This window comes from Symphalangus syndactylus, chromosome 3 (genome assembly GCF_028878055.3).
Source record: "Symphalangus syndactylus isolate Jambi chromosome 3, NHGRI_mSymSyn1-v2.1_pri, whole genome shotgun sequence".
In the NCBI taxonomy this organism is placed as follows: domain Eukaryota; kingdom Metazoa; phylum Chordata; class Mammalia; order Primates; family Hylobatidae; genus Symphalangus; species Symphalangus syndactylus.
In genome coordinates, this window is record NC_072425.2 from 11,379,907 (window position 1) to 11,399,489 (window position 19,583).

General features: G+C 54.1%; 3 protein-coding genes and 4 non-coding genes across 20 annotated transcripts; 2 read left to right on the forward strand and 5 right to left on the reverse strand.

The window, feature by feature from the left end:
• SURF1 (SURF1 cytochrome c oxidase assembly factor) lies at positions 1 to 5,030 on the forward strand. 6 transcript variants are annotated; one of them, XM_063636791.1, is made up of 9 exons: positions 1 to 57; positions 189 to 240; positions 1,566 to 1,699; positions 1,782 to 1,864; positions 2,582 to 2,773; positions 4,071 to 4,143; positions 4,229 to 4,391; positions 4,694 to 4,775; positions 4,854 to 5,030. In XM_063636791.1, the coding sequence occupies exons 1-9, from the start codon at positions 16 to 18 to the stop codon at positions 4,921 to 4,923; spliced, it is 891 nt and encodes a 296-aa protein (XP_063492861.1). In that variant the 5' UTR covers positions 1 to 15; the 3' UTR covers positions 4,924 to 5,030. The 6 variants fall into 6 exon arrangements, with proteins under 6 accessions (XP_063492861.1, XP_063492862.1, XP_055126475.1 ...); XM_055270501.1 differs by having other exon boundaries at positions 28 to 116; XM_063636792.1 differs by lacking the exon at positions 1,566 to 1,699 and having other exon boundaries at positions 2 to 57.
• Positions 5,031 to 5,427: 397 nt separating this feature from the next.
• RPL7A (ribosomal protein L7a) lies at positions 5,428 to 8,668 on the reverse strand. Its single transcript, XM_063636801.1, has 8 exons — positions 8,624 to 8,668; positions 7,761 to 7,881; positions 7,110 to 7,259; positions 6,778 to 6,918; positions 6,507 to 6,586; positions 6,116 to 6,246; positions 5,772 to 5,841; positions 5,428 to 5,589 (listed from the first exon to the last, which is right to left on the reverse strand). Exons 1-8 carry the CDS (start codon positions 8,624 to 8,626, stop codon positions 5,485 to 5,487), a joined length of 801 nt encoding a protein of 266 aa, XP_063492871.1. The 5' UTR covers positions 8,627 to 8,668; the 3' UTR covers positions 5,428 to 5,484.
• LOC129479943 (small nucleolar RNA SNORD36) lies at positions 5,929 to 5,996 on the reverse strand. The gene has a single exon (XR_008656866.1). It is a non-coding gene; the product is annotated as a small nucleolar RNA SNORD36 (small nucleolar RNA).
• On the reverse strand, positions 6,315 to 6,372 carry LOC129479944 (small nucleolar RNA SNORD36). The gene has a single exon (XR_008656867.1). It is a non-coding gene; the product is annotated as a small nucleolar RNA SNORD36 (small nucleolar RNA).
• LOC129479942 (small nucleolar RNA SNORD36) lies at positions 6,662 to 6,735 on the reverse strand. The gene has a single exon (XR_008656865.1). It is a non-coding gene; the product is annotated as a small nucleolar RNA SNORD36 (small nucleolar RNA).
• On the reverse strand, positions 7,340 to 7,414 carry LOC129479954 (small nucleolar RNA SNORD24). The gene has a single exon (XR_008656874.1). It is a non-coding gene; the product is annotated as a small nucleolar RNA SNORD24 (small nucleolar RNA).
• On the forward strand, positions 7,876 to 17,821 carry MED22 (mediator complex subunit 22). 9 transcript variants are annotated; one of them, XM_063636798.1, is made up of 6 exons: positions 8,796 to 8,927; positions 10,165 to 10,325; positions 11,591 to 11,671; positions 12,511 to 12,719; positions 16,377 to 16,480; positions 17,622 to 17,821. In XM_063636798.1, exons 2-6 carry the CDS (start codon positions 10,203 to 10,205, stop codon positions 17,660 to 17,662), a joined length of 558 nt encoding a protein of 185 aa, XP_063492868.1. In that variant the 5' UTR covers positions 8,796 to 8,927; positions 10,165 to 10,202; the 3' UTR covers positions 17,663 to 17,821. The 9 variants fall into 9 exon arrangements, with proteins under 9 accessions (XP_063492865.1, XP_063492869.1, XP_063492868.1 ...); XM_063636795.1 differs by lacking the exons at positions 8,796 to 8,927; positions 17,622 to 17,821 and adding an exon at positions 7,876 to 8,202 and having other exon boundaries at positions 16,377 to 17,262; XM_063636793.1 differs by lacking the exon at positions 17,622 to 17,821 and having other exon boundaries at positions 16,377 to 17,259.
• Positions 17,822 to 19,583: the final 1,762 nt, after the last annotated feature.

Consider the following 19,583-nt stretch of genomic DNA (forward strand, 5'->3'; position numbering starts at 1 on the left):
TCGGCGGCGCCCCGGATGCAGATGCCTCCTGCGTCCCGGAAGCGCCCGCGGGGCCGGGTGCGATGGCTGCGGTGGTTGCATTGCAGCTGGGGCTGCGGGCGGCGGGGCTGGGACGAGTGAGCGCCGGGTGCGGGGTGCTGGGCGCGGGGAGGGGTCCCGGAGCTCATCCCACCCTTTCGTGTCCGCAGGCCCCGGCCAGCGCCGCCTGGAGGAGCGTCCTCGGGGTCTCCCCGCGCCCAGGTGAGGGCTGCAGGCCGGGCTGTGATCCAGGCGCCTGGGCGGAGCCACCTGCTGTCTGCCCTGCACTTTGAGGGGGTGTCGTGGGGATTGAAATGAACCAACTTGCCGGCTGAGCGGAGGCTCCCTGGGAGTGACAAGTTCCGTGTTAAAATGCTTTCAGTGGAACTGTGGTCGTGTGCCGGGCATGTAGCGAGCGCTTTGTCCTCACAACGCGAGAGGTAGCTCCTTGGTCGTTCCTCTGTTACAGAGAAGGCTCGAGAGTTACTTCCCAACGTCCCATCCAGCTAATGGGTGGCCAGCCCAGGCTGAAAGCCCAGGGCTCTGAAAGTAAAGCGCATCTAACCACCGCGGCTTACGTGTTCCTCTCAGTGTGCAGCACAGGGCTATTTTGCCGTGTGTAGAGTTCTGTGCAAGCCTGCCCCAGGCCTGCCTTTTTATTAAAAAAAAAAAAAAAAAAAAAAAAGTATCCGCAAGGTCCCTGGTGCTTTTCAGCGGATGGAACTCACCCTCTGAGAGCTTAAAGGCACCTTCTGTGTACATTCTTCCGTCTTCACATTTACGATGAGTTGTAAAAATGGAAAGCTGTTAGGAGAGCTCTGTGAGCCATTACTCTTGAGTTGATATATTTTTCTACATAACACAATAACCACTAGTGCCTGACTAAGCTACTTAGTAACTGTAGCTGCTTATTTTTTATTTTTTGAGACAGTTTCGCTCTTGTTGCCCAGGCTGGAGTGCAGTGGCGCTATCTCGGCTCACAGCAATCACCTCTTCCCAGGTTCAAGCGATTCTCCTGCCTCAGCTTCCCGAGTAGTTGGGATTACAGGCTTGCACCACCACGCCGGCTAATTTTTTTGTATTTTTAGTAGAGACGGGGTTTCTCCATGTTGGTCAGGCTGGTCTCGAACTCCTGACCTCGTGATTTGCCTGCCTTGGCCTCCCAAAGTGCTGGGATTACAGGTGTGAGCCACCGTGCCCGGCCAACTGTAGCTGCTTATTAAATGCATTTTGAATGGATGAATAGTGCATCTTAGTGCAGTGGAATACATCTAGATTCTTGAGTAAAAAGGCATGAGTTAGCCAGGGTTGTGGTTGGTGGCCAAGCCAGCACTGAGCCCTAGATCCCACTTACTCACTTGGCAAACATACTCAGTGTGTGCCTTGTCCTGGGCACCGGGTTAGGAGCTGGGCTGGATACAGGTGCTGCTGGTTGGCTCTAGGCAGCAGGTTTTGATTGGTAGTACTGGAGTCTATCTTGGAACTGGCTGCTCCAGGTCTCTGTTCGAGGGCTTCTGGCTCCATGTCAGTGTTGTGAAACTCTCCAGGAGTGGCCTGGAGGCCAAGCAGATGTGGCAGTTCTGCAGCAGAAGCATCTGCCACAAAAGCAGAAGATGACTCCTTTCTTCAGTGGGTCCTGCTCCTCATCCCTGTGACTGCCTTTGGCTTGGGGACATGGCAGGTAAAGACCGGCATCTGGTGTGCGTAACTCTCGGTCCTTGACCTTGCTGCCATCTGCTTGGGCTTATGCTCTGTCACTGTAGGTCCAGCGTCGGAAGTGGAAGCTGAACCTGATTGCAGAGTTGGAGTCCAGAGTTCTGGCTGAGCCTGTCCCTCTGCCAGCAGAGTGAGTGTGTGGCTGCCCCCCTAGGGCCTGTTTCACTTGAGTTCAACAGCGGAGCCCTGGCTTCTGCTGCCAGCCTGCCCCTTTTGGTGGGACTTTTAGTCACTGCCTTGACCTCAGGTGGGAGCTCTCATTATCAGTCATCTGTTGAGCTGGCTGTTGACACCTGACTCCCCTTGTGAAGCTACCTGAGACCGCCTCCTGACATATGGAGGAAAGTCTTATTTTGAGTCCTGGGTGTCACCCTTTTTTCAGGTATAGTAAACTTATCCTCCACAGGGCCCAAGGCCCTGTGGCTGAGGGCAGATAATGTAGGTCTCACCATGAGGGTAGTCTTTTGAAAAAGTGCCCTAGATGATTTGTCTGCTCTCTCCCTAGAATATGCCCTACAGAGATAGGTATATTCACCCACATTTTCCATTCAGGGTAGCAAACAGTATGCCAGATTTGGCTTGCAGATGGGGTTTTGGCCCACATATTTTTTAAAATTTCACATAAAATATTCATTGAGTCGTCGATATTTTTAGCTTCTCTTGTAAAGTTGGACTCTGGCAGTGCAGATCCACATTCCCACGTGGCATCAAAGTTCCCCTTTGGAGAGCATGCCCTTTGCCTTTCTCCTTCACTTGTCTGGCCCTGGTGGGCTGTGTAGTCTGCCACCCTCAGGGGATTCGTTTTCCGGCCAAACGTTGCTCGGCCACTGTTCTTATCTCCATGCAGCCCAATGGAACTGAAAAATCTGGAGTATAGGCCAGTGAAAGTCAGGGGGTGCTTTGACCACTCCAAGGAGCTGTATATGATGCCCCGGACCATGGTGGACCCTGTCCGGGAGGCCCGGGAGGCCGGCCTCATCTCTTCCTCAACTCAGAGTGGGGCGTATGTGGTCACTCCCTTCCACTGCACCGACCTGGGGTGAGTAGGGCGTGTGGGAGCTGGCTGTCCTGGCAGAGGCAGTCAGGATATACTAATTTACATCACTATTTCCTTCACAATCCCCAACCTTGGTAAGACCCTGGGGAACCCAAGATACCCAGAAGATTCAATTCCTTGCGTAGTTTAAGTCCCCAATTGTGACATTGACTTAACCTTCTCAGCCAGCTCTTTTATGACTGGATAATTTCTGTATGTTGACCTCTGAAGGGAAAGGAGGGATTGGTGAAACAGGCCCCACCTCTGGAGAACGGTCTAGTTGCCCACACGTTAGATGATGGTGGGCTATGAGGAGGGGCCAGCAAGAGGAATTCTTTATTTATTTATTTATTTTTTTTGAGACGGAGTTTTCGCTCTTGTCGCCCAGGCTGGAGTGCAATGGCGCGATCTCGGCTCACTGCAACCTCCGCCTCCTGGGTTCAAGCGATTCTCCTGCCTCAGCCTCCCGAGTAACTAGGATTACAGGCATGTGCCTCCACGCCCGGCTAATTTTGTAGTTTTAGTAGAGACGGGGTTTCTCCATGTTGGTCAGGCTGGTCTCGAACTCCTGACCTCATGTGATCCACCCGCCTCGGCCTCCCAAACTGCTAGGATTACAGGCGTGAGCCACCACGCCCGGCCAAGAGGAATTCAAGAGAAAGGACCTCAGCCCTGCCTTGAGGGAGTGGAGGCAGGGGTAGCTCCCTGGGGGGCTATTTGGGAGTTAAGAGATGGGAAGAACATTCCAGGGAAAGCAAATGACAGGTACAGGAGCACCTGTGTGATAAGGGAACTGGAGGATTCACTTACAGATGAAAATACCTGGGGCTCTTGGTAACCCATGGGTTCCTGTTTTAGGGCTGGGATGGGGCCCAAATGCTCATCTCCAGCAGGCTGGGTTGCCAGGGCTGCTCCTCACGGCTGCCTTGGTTAGGAGGAGGGATTGGAGATAGCCGTTGCCATAGTTGAGGGGAGAGGTGTGGGGTCTAAACTCTGGCGTGGCAGTGTTGCTCACCAGTTGCACATTGTAGTGGGTAGACCACAAGAAGCAGAGATAGAGGGGGAAAGCCACACTGGTAAAAAGGTAATGATGGTGGCAGGGAGGCTTTTACCAACCACGAAGGGTCCTCAAGAGAGGAAGACTTTGCCTGTGTGGCACTGCCAGGGCTCCACTGAGCCAGTCCTGTTTTAAAAGCCTTCCTTGGTGCTCTAGTTGTTCCTATGGATGCCTGAGTGACCATGAGTGACTGTCTTTATTCAAAAACCCTCCCCACCTGAAGTAGCACTTTCGTTACCCTAGAATCACCATCCTGGTAAATAGAGGGTTCGTTCCCAGGAAGAAAGTGAATCCTGAAACCCGGCAGAAAGGCCAGGTAAGGGACATGGACTCTTCCTACTTTAGAGAAGGCTCTGGGAGTCCACCAGGCTTCATGCAATCTAACACACCTTCCTTTATAGATTGAGGGAGAAGTGGAACTCATTGGGATGGTGAGGCTGACAGAAACCAGGCAGCCTTTTGTCCCCGAGAACAATCCAGAAAGGAACCACTGGCATTATCGAGACCTGGAAGCTATGGCCAGAATCACAGGCGCAGAGCCCATCTTCATTGATGCCAACTTCCGTACGTTGTGACCAGCGCATCTCGGAACAAGTAGCTTTTGTGAATACTGTCCTTCCTCCTAACCCTCATTGCCCAGTCACTGCTGTGGCTTATGTTCTCGCACGTGTATACGGCGGGTGGGGGGAGGCAGCAACTCAGCAAAGAGGAACCTAGGCAAGTACTGAGCGGACAAAGGGCGGGGGTGGTCACCCAACGTAAAGGCCATATAGGACTTCCAACTGGCCACACAAAAATGACAGCCACTAGGTAGTGCAGAGGCTGGCAGGCAGTAGGGGGTGGACTTGAATCTGCTGTCTCCACAGAGAGCACAGTCCCTGGAGGACCCATTGGAGGGCAAACCAGAGTTACTCTGAGGAACGAGCATCTGCAGTACATCGTGACCTGGTGAGTCCCCAGTGGCCCTCTGGCTTCCTCCCCTTCAGCCTAGCAGCCTGCTAATGCTGGCTTGCTTTCAACCCCCAGGTATGGACTCTCTGCAGCTACATCGTATCTGTGGTTTAAGAAATTCCTACGTGGGACACCTGGTGTGTGACACATCAGCTGCTAAAGCCCTGTCCCTGAATAATGAAGTATTTCAAAAGACTGCCTTTATGCTGGATCATGTGCTATTGGTATAAAGTTCTGGCCTTCTACCTTAAATGAGCTCATGACTGGTTGATCATAAAATCCTGGCTTGGTTTCAATCCAAAGAACTTTCCCAAAACTTGACACGCAAGTTACATCTCTAGGGAACAAAATGCCTGGTTTAAGAATGTGTAAGGGTGGGAAGGGCCCGGTGCGGTGGCTCACTTGAGGTCAGGAGCTCAGACCAGCCTGGCTAACATGGTGAAACCCCCCATCTCTACCAAATACACAAATATCAGCCAGCCACTTGGGATGCTGAGGCACCAGAATATCTTGAACCTGGGAGGCGAAGGTTGCTGTGAGATCACAACACTGCACTCCAGCCTGGGTGACAGAGTGAGGCTGTGTCTCAAAAAAGGACACTTGCTAACCCCAAATAAGATTCAACCCAAGATACTCAACAGACACTGGCTGAAGGAAAATTTGTATTTTAATTATTTTTATGTACAGAAAACTCAACAGCATACAATTAACCCAGTTTAGTGGCAAGTTCTTTAGCCTTTGCCTTTTCGAGCTTGGCGATACGAGCCACAGACTTAGGACCCAGGACGTTGCCGCCCCAGTGACGGCGGATCTGAAAAGACAAAAAGAGGCAGTTAGCTTGGCTTATTGTTCTGAGATTTTTAAGGTTATTAGTTGCATTATTCTGTTTGGCTGTTCCAAGCTGATCGTCAGAACTTCTCATAGGTTAAGCCAGCCAGTTATTTGGGAAAAAGATTTGCGCATGACAGTATTTAGAGTAAAGCTGCCACTTACCTCATCGTATCTGTCGTTGTAATTGGTCCTGATAGCTTCCACCAGCTTAGCCAAAGCGCCTTTGTCTTCCCTAAAGGCAGGAGGGAAAACAAAGGTGGGTTTTTTGCCTTAGTTTCCCTTTTAGAATGGAAAAATACCTTTTAGCTCAAGACAGTCTTTTGCCTCAGATGCAATGTTGACCACATGGTTAATTCAGGTGAAGAAATTCTTAACCATCATTGGCAAAAGTTCAGATAAATGTATTTCTTAAACTAAAAGACTGGCCTTTAAGGCAAAAGGAAACAACTGTGAGGCATGGATTAAATGAACTGGGGGGGAAGTTTGGGGCCAGGCTGTGTACTTACGAGTTCACCTGTGTGAAGGCGACAGTGGTGCAGGTCTTCCTGTGGACTAGACGTCCCAGTCTTGCCTTCCCCTTGATAATGCAGTAAGGGACCCCCATTTTACGACACAGGGCAGGCAAGAAGACAACCAGCTGGAAGAAAGCATTAGCTGAAGACTGTATTTTGACTAAAAGCAGTAAATTTCCATTAGCTTGTAACAACTGCTCATGGATTCGCACTTCAAGGTTGAATTCAGTGAGAGATTCACATCATTGCAGGAGCCACGCATGTGTTGGATCTGTGTCAGTACTGCCCTCACCCACTTCGGTCCCATCACTGACTTGGCATTAGGTCTACTCTCTTCCTGGTACTGCCAGAAGCCCTTGGGTTAGCAGTCAACAGGCAAACGCACCTCAATGGGATCCACGTCGTGTGCAATCACCACCAGCTGAGCTTTCTTGTTCTCCACCAGCGTGGTGATGGTGTTAACTCCTGGAACACACAACCACTTTGTGAGTGAGCACTGACAGGGCCTGCTCTAGTCACAAGAAGCTGCTGGGCTCAGCTATTGACTCAGTGTTAAAAAGCTCGGTTTTACTCTTCACAGTAATTTCGGGTGAAGAAATTTTACATCACTGCAACAGCCTGCCCACAGTGTTCACCCTAAGGTGGGGCCTACTCACCTGCTCGAAGGACAGGTGGTCTCTTCGTGGGGACGTCCCCTTTGCCAGCAGCTTTCTTCTCGGCCCGGGCCAACAGTCTCTGCTTCTTCTCTTGCTTTGTCTCTGGTCTGTACTTGTGGGCCAGCTTAAGCAGCTGAGTAGCTGGAAAAACACTCTTCAGTTTAGGCTTGTAGTCAAGGTTCTAATCCTTGTCACTTAATACAAATGCTAGACCGCTGTCCTGCTATATGACTATAATGTAATGACAACTGCAGTTCAAGAAGCCTTAGGCCATCCACCCTCATGTTCTGGATGAAATAAGGAATCCTCCTTTCCACGCCACAGAACCTCACCTGTTTGGCGGTCCAGGGCCTGGGTGAACTGGTTAATCGCAGGAGGCACTTTCAGCCGCTTATAGAGGATGGCTCTCTGCCGCTGCAACCTGATATAGCGGGGCCATTTCACAAAGCGGGTGAGGTCTCTTTTGGGCTGGATGTCCTGTCCTGAGAAGTAAAGGGTGACATCGAGTGAGGCTGAAATTCCATGTCAAGTTCATGTCTGGGGCCACTAGGAAGGGTGTTGGTGCATCAGCGATCTTGGTGGTTTAAAATGTCATCACCATCTCTCAGATAGCAAATATTCTTTTACATCATCTGCACAAACACCTGAGAACAGAGAGCATGATGCTTTTCCTCCTCATCTAACAAGAAGCCAAGGTGCCACCAAGTACAGAATTGCAGTCCTAGTGCCTCACTGCGACAATACTACTGTACTTGTTTCCAGATGGCCAAGCTGAATTCAAGGCCACTACCATATTGAGCTGAATGCTCACTCAGCAACTCCCAATGAAAGCAAGAAGCATGTATCATCATTGCCGCCGTCTCTAAGGGACACAAGGACTGCGACCACTTTACACCCACTAAAACCTACAAGACACAACACAACCCAATTACCACCTTCCCTTGAGAAAACAGACCGTTTTCATTCTGCCGTTTGTTACTCACCAATGCCAAAATTCTTAGGCCTTTTCTCAAACAGGGGATTCACCACTTTCTTAGCCTCCTGCTTCTTCACGACAGCAGGGGCCGGAGCCACCTTCTTTCCCTTGGCCTTCTTTCCTTTCGGCTGGGCAGAAAGAAAACGTCAGTTAAACCGCCGCCTCCACTCGCTTCGTCGCGGGTAGGGCTCAGGCTGGCTCCTCCAAAACAAAAGACGCCGACAGTCCCTGCCTAAACTAGGTTGGCGAGCAGTGTTCTGTAGCCCCCCAGCACCACCCCTCGACAGGAGCATCTCACATTCAGCCGCACGAGCATGCAGCCCCGGGAACCCCGAGCGGCCAGAGCAAGGCTAAGCCCGAGGCCACGCTTTTCGCGTCGCCCACCCAGGAGACGCCCCGGACTCATGACCCCTCTTGAGTCGCGGCCCCGCAGGCTCCAGAAGCAACGGGCGGGCTCAGAACTCGTCGCTCACAAGGCCTGTGGAGCGGCCCCCAGGAAGCCTGGGAGACGCTAGGGCTCCGAGCCCCGCACCGCGGCGCTCCAGCAGCCCTGCGACACAGGGAACAACGCATTCCGCTCCCGGTCACCCAGGGCTCTAGTCCATCTCAATGTCTCCGTGCCACACCGAGTGGGGCTCTAATCTATCTCAACGTCTTCGTGCCACACCGAGTGCGGCTCTAATCCATCTCAACGTCTCCGTGCCACACCGAGTGGGGCTCTAATCCATCTCAATGTCTCCGTGCCACACCGAGTGGGGCTCTCCTAGCGCCAGGCGGAGCAGGAGGCCCTCCGAGGCCGCGCCTGGAGGAGGATGGCGGCGGATACAGCCAGAACCCGGCTACAATACCACGGCACTAAAACTCACTCACCATCTTGGGCGGCGGGAGGAGAGAGAAAGGAAAGGGAATTGTGGGTAATATGTATGCGGCCTCGGAGATCGCGAGAGTTGATACCGGCACGGGATTTCGGATTTAAAGCAACAGCACTCCTAGAAAGCTAAAAATCGAGGCGGGGCCGAAAGGCTGCGGCGGCTGACTAGGTTTTCGGACTGCGGCGCGGCGGGGAAGAGAGACTGCGGCGGGAGGGCCTGGCCGGGGGAGAGACGCGGGAAAGTGCGGGTCGCAGAGGCACTTGCCCACCCCGCCCTAGGCCGACCGGGCGGACGCGCGTCTGGTGCGCGGGCGCTGGGGAGGGTATGAGGGTGTGGTGGGGCGTGGGGATGGAGGTGGGGTGGGTGTGTGGGCGGGAGTGGGGGTGGGTGGGTGCGTAGGCGCTGGAGTCGGAGATCCACTTTCCTGCGTGTGACTTATTTCCCCCACCCCGCCAAAAGTGGGCACAAACAATGCGAGTGCGTCCAGGAGTCCGCTCGGCCGTGCGCCAGACTCCGAACCTAGGGGGCCCCGGGCTCTCCCTGAGCACCGCGCACAAAGGCCCGGCCCTAGGTCCAGCGCCGAGGCCGTCCAGTGCGGCTGCAGGGCAGAGGCCGAGAGGCGCGGCGCGGAACTTGAGCCCCTTGTCCCGGCACACCGGGGAACCATGAGGGATGTTAAGCGAGGGAGTGGAATGACCCCCCCTTTTTTTTTCTTTTGGAGACGTAGTCTCCCCTGTCGCCCAGGCTGGAGTGCAGTGGCGCGATCTCGGCTCACTGCAACCTATGCTTCCCGGGTTCAAGCGATTCTCCTGCCTCAGCCTCCCGAGTAGCTGGGATTACAGGCGCCCGCCGTCACGCCCGGCTAATTTTTGTATTTTTAGTAGAGACGGGGTTTCACCATGTTGGTCAGGCTAGTCTCAAACTCCTGACCTCAGGTGATCCCTGCCTCGGCCTCCCAAAGTGCTGGGATTACAGGCGTGAGCCACCGCGCCCGGTCGGAATGACCACTTTTTAGGACCTCTTCCCTGCCGCACAGAGACTGGAGGGAGCGGGGCCCGCAGTGCAGGGATGAGGTCTGGAGCGGGGCAGCCGGAGTGGGAGTGGAAGGAAAGCGTGGATGTAGGCGGTGCAGAGGGCTCGAATTGGAAGGAATCCTCGGATGGGAGGGCGTGGCGAGGGTGGCGGCGGGCTAAGAAGTTAAGCCAGAGGCTGGGGACGGGGAGCTGGTGTTGAGTTTGCAGGCCTCCCTGGGACATGCTGTGGGCCTGGACTTGAAGTCTGGACTGGAGCCCTGGACAGGGCTTGGAGGGCTGGCCAGGAGTTCCAGGATAAGCTTGCTCTGTCAAAGGCGGGGCCAGAGGAGAGTCCTGGCACCCCCTGCGGTGTCTGCTGATGGAATGAGTTCATCTGTGTTTCAGTGATTGACTTTATTTGGCAGAAAGGGAATCCCCAGAAATCTGCGTGTTCTGCTAAGGTTGGGGCATAGAGGGTGGCTGGGGTAGACTCTGCCTGCACTCAGAGGTCTGTGCTGCACTCTAGGTCCCAGGTCTCCCCGCTGCGCTGCCTGAGGCTCGGCCATGGCCCAGCAGAGAGCCCTGCCCCAGAGCAAGGAGACGCTGCTACAGTCCTACAACAAGCGGCTGAAGGACGACATTAAGTCCATCATGGACAACTTCACCGAGATCATCAAGACCGCCAAGGTGGGGGTGGGGGGGAGCAGGGTCTGGGAAGGGGTGGAGACAGGAGAGGCCAGGGGCTGAGCAGCGCCAGCGAATAGTGTTCCAGGCGGGAAGCACCCAGAGCACAGGGAGCTGGTCAGTAGATAAGCAACCCAAATAATGGCACGTCCAGCCCTTACTAACAGTATGGATTTGGATGGAGATTTCACTTTTTAGTGCCTCAGTTTCTCCTGCATGGTGGGGTCCTTGTGATGATTGGTGAGTTTACCTGTGTAAAACAGTTACCTCGGGGCCTGGCACACAGCCAATGAGCAGGAGAAAAGCAGACTGAGGGGAGAAGTGGGGGGACCCTCTAGGCAGATGGAGCGGTCAGCACCTGGGGCCTGCAAGCCTGCTGTCCACTGCAGCTACAGCTGCGTCAGATTGGGCTGGATCCCTCCTGGCTGCTGCAGAACTGGCAGGCTCCATAAGCGATGATGATAAGGATGGAAGCTAGCATGTACTTAGTGCTTGCCATGTGTCAAGCCACGTTGTGAGGTTATCTGTGCCTGTTCTGCTGAACTTCATGAGGACTCTGTGAGGTGGGCACTGTTGTCCTCTTCATTTCAGGAGGAAACCCAGGCCCAGGAGACTTAGTGACTTGCCCAAGTTCACTCAGCTCATAACTGGCCGAGCCAGGATTTGAACCCACGAAGTCTGGGTCTTAACCACTGAGGGTACCTGACACCCACCCCGAGCTGAGGCCTTGCAAGTCCTGCTGGGAAGCCCCATCCAGCCTCGCTTGGCCACCTATAAACCAGGGGTGGCAGGCCAGGCTTCTGTGAAACTGGCATGGGCTAATGGTGGTCAAGTGCGTGACACAGCCTGGCACCTGGGAAGTGATCAGGAAATGGTCGCTGAAAAAAAACTTACCTCATCCTTTCACTCATCCAACAGTTGCCAAGCGAGTGACAACGCTTCCTACCAAACGGCTCCCACAGCCCAAAAAGACCAGGCCAAGATAAGCCCCCATCCCTGCACCTAGCACAGCAAGCAGCGTGGGTTGCCTCCATTTGTCTTGAGCAAAGGTGCATGTTGTCTCCCATGGCCAGAACAAAAGAGGGTGGAATTGAACCTTGTCAGAGGTCTGGCTGACAGAGCTTAGGTCTGTAGACGGCACCACAGACAGGTTGTGGCTAGTGTGGACATCTTGGGTAGATGACAGTTACCGTAAGCTGGGCTGGGCCGGGCCAGGGGTAGGGACGCCTTGGCTGGGTTGATTTCTAGGTTTTCTTGTTTGCCCCCAGATTGAGGACGAGACGCAGGTGTCACGGGCCACTCAGGGTGAACAGGACAATTACGAGATGCATGTGCGAGCCGCCAACATCGTGAGTGGCCAGGGTGGAGGGCATGGCCTGGGCTCCAAGAGCATCAGTCCCCTCGGGTTTCCTGGGTGGAGTGGAGGGGGCTCTGGGGCTGGTCTGCTCTTCTTCCCCCGAGGAGGAGCAGAAGGAGGCAAATGTAGAGATGCTTTGGTTTTACCACTCGGCAGCTTTAAAGAATGAGGTGCGGGCAAATCATTTCTCAGGAGACTGTTCTCATGTGGGGCACTTGGAGGAGGGCTGGGCAGAGAGCCGCCCATGCCCGTCCTGTAGCCGTGCAGTGGCCAGAAGGAGGGTAGCCCTTCCTGCTAACTCAGGAGTTCCTAAGGTCAGTTGTGAGTGAAAAGACAAACAGCTGAATGGAACTGTAGGCGCCTTTGGACTCCTTCGGATCACAGGAGAAACACAGCAAGCAGATAATTCCCGCAGGTGCACGTCTGGGGCTCAAAATGCATGGAAAAAGGTCCCACAGGAGCTCCGTCCAGCTGGCAGCCATGTTACTCCTACCCCGGGGCAGGAGGCAAAATGGGATCGCAGTTTTATCTGTGGGGTTTGAGTTTTTCATGAGCAGAATGTGCACCTGCATAATTGGACTGCAGGCCAGTCCTGCAGGAGTGGAAGCCAGAGGCTGACGGGAGGGGAAGGCCTGCCTTGCAGAACTGACATCCCGGTTTTCTCACTTAATTCTCACGCATGAACCTGTGGAGGTCAGGAGTAGAGTCCCACTTTGCAGATGAGGAAGCTGAGGCTCCTAGAGAGGCCATCCCTTGCCCAAAATCAGCCACCTGTAGGCAAGGCCGCTGTCCCCCCTCACCCTGTGCCCGCCCTGGTTCTGATGGCCACAGGTCCGAGCCGGCGAGTCCCTGATGAAGCTGGTGTCTGACCTCAAGCAGTTCCTGATCCTCAATGACTTCCCCTCCGTGAACGAGGCCATCGACCAGCGCAACCAGCAGCTGCGTGCACTGCAGGAGGAGTGCGACCGGAAGCTCATCACGCTGCGAGATGAGATCTCCATTGACCTCTACGAGCTGGAGGAGGAGTATTACTCGTCCAGGTATAAATAGCGCTGGACTCCCCATGCAGAGTGGGAGCCTGCCTACCTGGGCCTGGCCAGCAGGCAAGGCTACCTTCTGCTTTTTCAAATTCTTGCTGGTCTTAGCAGTGGAGCCGTGCCTGGGTTTCAGAGCAGAGCTCCTGGCCAGAGCGTTTGACCGACAGACAATTCACAACCATATGCCAGGGCCCTGGGCCTTTCCCACAGTGCAATGTGATGAAAACCACAGGACTCAACGCCAGTCGGATAGGCCAAGTCTGGAGAAGGGAGGTGCCTGGCTGTATCCCCTGCAGGCCCTCTTCCGAGAGCCTTCCTCCTCGGGCAGTGCGTTCTTGGGCTGTGCTGCTCCTGTTAGCTTCTGAATCCATATGTAGAGATTTCAGCCAAGGCTGAGCCAGCCTCTCTTGGGCAGTCAGGTCCACACCTATGTCCAGGGCACCAGGGATGCAATTCCATGTGGATGTCACCAAACTCCAGTGTGGAGGCAGGGACAGTCATGGGAGTATGGGGGATGAAGCCCAGGTAGGGAATGGCCTTGAAAGCCGTTGGAGCTCCAATTTCTGACCCACTCAGCCTTATCCACGGTGCTGGAGCCGACCTACGTGCCAGGCCCCGTGCTGGGTCCCGGGGATGCAGAAGGGTCAAAACCCATCATCCTGACCCTTGTGGGGCCACGTAAGAAGCTGAAACCTTCAACCGTTTGAACCGTCTGAGAAATCAGAGTCCATTTTGCTTAGGGGGAAACTTAGGCTGGAGACAGGGAGGCCTTCCCCTCTGCCCCATTAGCTTAGAAAATCAAGATTCAGTCCAGCAGACGCAGAGTCCATGTCCATCTTGTGCCTTCTCCTGGACAAACCTTTCCTTCCTGGTGGTGGATTTAAAATACTCCTTTCTGCCCTGTGGCCATGCTGGGAGCCACAGATGTCCAGAGCCAGCATGACCTGGGGCTTGGTTTCCCTGCCCTGGGCTCAGTGGCACTGCTCAGCTGCAGCAGTTCTAGAGTTTTCCAGGGGGTTCTGAGGGAATCTTTGGTCCCCAGTAGTCATTAACTCAGCAGACATGAGGCAGCATTTCCTCCACACTGGGGTGGCTGAGAGGGGTCCTGGGGTGTTTCAGACCCTTCTGGGCATCTCCTTCCACAGCTGTTCGGTTTGTCCGTCTCTTTGAGGCAGCCACTGTCCTTGAGGGCCCCTGGACAGAGCAGCTGTGGGCCTGTAATTCAGCCTGCCTGCCTTGCCTTGGGGCAGGGAGAGAGGCAACCTGCTCACGGCCCTGCAGCAGAGCAGGGTGCAAACCCAGGACACCTGTGCCAGGCTTCCCATGCCCTCCCCCAACAGTCCCTCCGCTTCACCCAGAGGGGCTTCCAGGCCAGCCTGTGTCCCCTCCCGCAGGCATCCTGTCCACACCAGCGCCCCCTGGGGGCCTCACACAGCTCCTGTGGCAGAAGCAGTTGCCTCCTCCTCTGTACATTGCCTTTAAGCAACCAGGCCTGGGCTGAGTTTCCTCTGCCCCTTCTTGCTGGTCCCCCAAAGGGCGCTCCGCTCCCTGCCCTGCCCTGTTCCGCATGAGCTGTGCCTCTGTGCTCGCCTGCCCCCTCTCTGCTTGTTAGTTGCTCTTTCTGGCTCTGCCTCTCCTTCGCTTTCCTTGGGATGCCACTCTGTGCCCAGGACGGTTCTGAGACTGAACACTGAGGGCAGGAGCAAGGGAGGAAGCCAGGGGTGAGGCATGCCGCAGGAAAGCCAGGGCCCCTGCCTGCAGGTTAGAAAGAGGCGAGCGTGGATTGTCACAGCTGCAGGCATGGGAAGGGCTAGTTGAGCTCTTCACCTGCATCCTGGCTGCCGTGAGGATTCCCCGTGTTAGAGGTGTGGACGCCTGCTGGAGGCTGCCTGGCTACCGGGAAGTGCCAGGGCCTGTGTTCCCAACTGTTGCCCCCTTCAGGCTAAGTCTCAGGCAGGGACAGACCCAGAAAGAAGACACAGTCTCTGCCCCCAGAGAGCTCTTTGCAGTGTAGTGACACTGGGGTTTCTGCAGTCAGGGAGGAGGGAGGACTGCCAGGCTGACAGCTTTTTGCAAGAGGAGGGGGCCAGCACCAGCTGGGAGGCATAGGCTAGGACAGGCCCACGTGGAGGCTGGGCAGGAAGGGCCTGCTGAGGTCACACAGCTGTTGGCGGTTGGGCCAGGGCGGCTTCCTCCTTTAAGAATGCTAGGGTGGCTCTCACCACTGGCCCCCTCTCTCTGCCAGGCCTGCCGACTCGGGACAGATGGAGCAGGAGTGGAGAAAGGGAAAGGCAGGTCTGGGGTGTGGTTGTGTTTTCTTAACTCTGCTTCTGTCTTGCTCTCCTCTCCCCTGGCTTTCCTCTCTGCCTGCTCCTGTCTCTCCCTGGGGTTTCTGGTGGTGGAAAAGCTCAAGCCTTTGCGAAGCTAATGACCTGCCTCTGTGCGAAGCTTACGGGAGGCTGGACCTCGACACAGACTCTGCTGATGGCCTCTCGGCCCCTCTGCTGGCGTCCCCGGAGCCCAGTGCTGGCCCCCTACAGGTGGCAGCCCCTGCCCACTCCCATGCTGGTGGCCCTGGCCCCACTGAGCACGCCTGAGCCTCCGGGGCCACCCTCCGTTCTCAGGAGCAAAACCTGAGGCTGCCCTCTGGATGCCCTCACAGCCTTGCTTCTCTCAGCCTAGGTTCCCATTTGGGGACTTCAGGACCCCAGAGGCACTAGGACTTCCTTGGGGAAGCTCATTAGCCCAGGGTGGGTCCAGCCAGGACAGTAGGAAACCAGTTGTTTCCCTAGCCATTTCCGAACAGCCCATCATTCCGAGTCATCATCTCTGTTTGCTGCCTTCCTGGCCAGCCGGGTGGAAGAAAGTTTCCAAGCTAGGTCTGGCCTGTTGGGGATCTCAGCAGTGGGGCAGGAGGGTGCCTGATTTCGGGGAGTCCTGACCCGAGCCTGTTGTTAGAGTTGGGAGGGGCTCCAAGCAGTGTTGGGCAGGCTGGGTCTCCCATCCCGAGGCCAGGGTTCCTGTGCAGAGCCCCACCCACTGGTTCTTGCCCTGAGCCGCATATGTCTGTGCCATGGGCTGAGTGCCACAACAGGCCCGTGTGACAGCTGCTGCCCACGCATGTGGAAGCTAGGTGGGACTCATTCCTAATTCTGCCTTTGTAATGAGACTTGATTAAAACACCGCCACTCTTTTGCATTGCTCCTCTTTCTTCCTCATTCCTCGTGAGTCCAGGACCATCCTTGGTCTCCCAGCAGTTGTCTGAGCAGCAGCTCCTCAGCTCTGCCTGGACAGCCTGGCCCAAGGTCACTCTCTCCTCATTGGCACCTGGTAGGTCCCCAGTATTCAGTGAATGGACCTGCTGCCATCATTGCACATCCAGGCACCTGTGCCTCTGCTGGCATCTCATCCTCACTGCTACCAGAGCCAGTGTTCCTAGTGCCGGTATTTTAGAGAGGAGAGGATGTGGACTTAGAAGGGGTGAGGTGTACCCACGGCCACAGAGCTAGGAAGTGAAGTGGCAGGAATCAGAACTTGAACCTGATGGAAGTCTAGACGCAGTGTCTTTTGGTGCCAGGCTCACCTTAGAAATGCAGAAGTCACAACACTGGGCAGGAAGTGTGGGGGAGCACACCTGCCCCCTAACTCTCCCACCCCTAGTTCCTCCAGCACCATCCATGTGCTTCATCTTCTCATGGGGGAGGCCGTCATCTTTCCCGATGTATCAATTGAGGTGACAGCCCAGGATCCAGCCTTGGGGACAGGTAAGAACACAGCTGACCCATCACCACCTGAACCAGAGAACCCCACAGCCAAGCAGAAGGCACCAGACAGACAGGAGCTTGAGGCCCAATCCTGGCTGTGGACCTGGCTTCTGGGGTGGCCTAGGGAAGTTGCTTCCCCTCTGAGGGAGAATTTCCCCATTGATATGTGTGGTGATCTCTTCCCGCACTATTTTAGCTGTGGAAATGCCTTGTACTTAACCACTAAGGAAGAAAAAGATTACAACCAGATGGAAGCATATATGAAGCAAAAGCCCGGAAGGAACTGGCCAGACTTTGTGGTGGGATCCCACTTATCCTGTTCCTAAAAACCTGAGCAATAAGACCTGCCATCAGCTTCGTTTTCTGCTTGGCCAGGACCATCATTCCCATGTGAAAATCAAGTTGTTTCTCCTTCTTAAAGCCAAGCCGCTCTGCTGACCGCTTTTCCTCTCCAGCTCATGGCCCTTGGCAGCAGAGCTCCACGGGGAAGCAGCTGATAACCATTTGTAGTTCTCTACTGGGCCTACGTCAGACAGGTTTTGTCTCCATGACTCTAGCAAAACTATACGTATTAAGGTCACCAGTGGCCTCCACATTGCTAAGCCCCGGCCCATCCTCAGTCCATGTCACTCTTTTATCCCAAGCTTTTTATTTTGAGGGCAGTTGAACTCACAGAAGTACTTGTCAGTTTGCCTCTCTGAGCACATTCTCCTTCGTCCATCACCACAACCAGAATGGATGATGATTGCATATCCTCTAGTATCTAGCTGTATTCAGATTTCTTCAGTTGTTCCCCAAATAGTTTTTTTTTTTTTTTTTTTGAGACGGAGTCTCGCTCTTTCACCCAGGCTGGAGTGCAGTGGCGCGATCTCGGCTCACTGCAGGCTCCGCCCCCCGGGGTTCACGCCATTCTCCTGCCTCAGCCTCCCGCGTAGCTGGGACTACAGGCGCCTGCCACCTCGCCCGGCTAATTTTTTGTATTTTTAGTAGAGACGGGGTTTCACCGTGTTAGCCAGGATGGTCTCGATCTCCTGACCTTGTGATCCGCCCGCCTCGGCCTCCCAAAGTGCTGGGATTACAGGCGTGAGCCACCGCGCCTGGCCCCAAATAGTTTTTTTAATGCCTATTTTTTTCTTTCTAGTCCAGAGGTCTCTTATTTTTTTAACACCTATGATGCCATGAATTCATAGGGAAGAGGTTCCAGCAGCTCAAGCTCCTTCCCATTGGTTCTCACAGTGTGCTTCTCTGGGTGGAGCAGGCTGGCGCTTCAGTTGAATCCAGGTACCTTTTTCTTTGGCTTCCCTCTTTTTCTGATCATTTTCCTTCACGCGTTTCAGGAAGCTGTCTCGGCTCTTAGAGTGCTTAGTGTGCTGAATATGCACATTAATCCTCTTGGCAAGAATCTTGCCCTTACTTGTTTACAACATTGCCAACAGCATGCTGGGGAACACTGTAGACTCTCCCAGTCTAGCCATGGTGACACTTATGGGGCATTCCTTTTTGAACAGTACACATTCCTTTGATGTCTACAATATCACCTTTCTTATCAATTCGCATATTCGTGGCCAAAGGAACAACTGCATGTTTTCTAAAAGGCCTAGAGAACATATATCGGGTGTCTCTCCTCTTTCCCTTTGTGTTCGTCATTTTGGCGAATTACTGGAAGACGGCAGTTCCAGCTGAAAGGCTTTTATGCCTATTTTTATTGTGTGTTGCATTTGGTTGTTATTTTGGAGTCTTAAAATCTAAAACAGGACCAGGTCAGGCCCGGTGGCTCATGCTGTAATCCCAGCATTTTGAGAAGCCAAAGCGGGTGGATCACTTGTGGTCAGGAGTTTTGAGACCAGCCTGGGCAACATGCTAAAACCCCGTCTCTACTAAAAAATATAGAAATTAGCCGGGTGCGGCGGCTCATGCCTGTAATCCCAGCACTTTGGGAGGCCGAGGCGGGCAGATCACCTGAGGTCGGGATTTCAAGACCAGCCTGACCAACATGGAGAAACCCTGTCTCTACTAAAAATACAAAAATAAGCCGGGCGTGGTGGCCCATGCCTGTAATCAAGGCTACTCGGTAGGCAGAGGCAGGAGAATCGCTTGAACCCAGGAGGCGGAGGTTGCAGTGAGCCGAGATCAGGCCACTGCACTCCAGCCTGGGCAACACGAGCAAAACTCCACCTCAAAAAAAAAAAAAATAAAATAAAGAAAAAGAAATCAGCCAGGCATGGTGGCACGTGCCTATAGTCCCAGCTACTCAGGAGACTGAGGCAGAACCCAGGAGGTGGAGACTGCAGTCAGCCAAGATTACACCACTGCACTCCAGCCTGGGAGAAAGAGTGAGACTCCCCATTTCAAAAAATAAATAAAACAGGACCAAAGTGGTGGTGAGATGGGAGTGGGTCCAGTCAGATTCTGGAGGTGCTCTGAAGGCACAGCTAACAGGATTTGCTGAAGCATTGGATGTGGGGAATAAGAAAGGAGTCAGTGGTTTCAAGTTCGGCCCAAGCACCTGGAAGGATGGAGCCGCTTTAATTGAAAAAAGGGTTGATAGTGAGAGGAAGAGATGGGGCTTGGGGGGTCAGATGCCCATTCTGAACTCAGTAGGTGATGGTGTTAAGATACCCAGCAGTTCAGGGGAGTCATCAGCAGTGTCATGCCCATCCTCCATGAAACATCACCTCTAGGCTGGTCTGAATGGCAGTGGGATGTCAGAACTAATTAACCTTAGTGTCACTATAGTTGGCATTCAACCCCCACACTGCTAAATTTGACTGCCTTTTTTAAAAGTGAAAAAAATACATATTTCTTGAGACAGCCTGGCACTCCAGGCTAGAATGCAGTGGCGTGATCTTGGCTCACTGCAACCTCTGCCTCCCCGGTTCAAGTTGATCCTCTCTTCTCAGCCTCCTTAGTTGAGACTACAGGGGCGGGCCACCACGCTTGGCTAATTTAAAAGTTTTTTTGTGGAGACAGGGTTTCACTATGTTGCCCAGGCTGGTCTCCAACTCTAGGGCTCAAGTGATCCTCCTGCCTTGGCCTCCAAAATGCTGGGATTACAGGCGTGAGCCACTGTGCCTGGCCAAAAAAATATTTTTAAATCACCTCA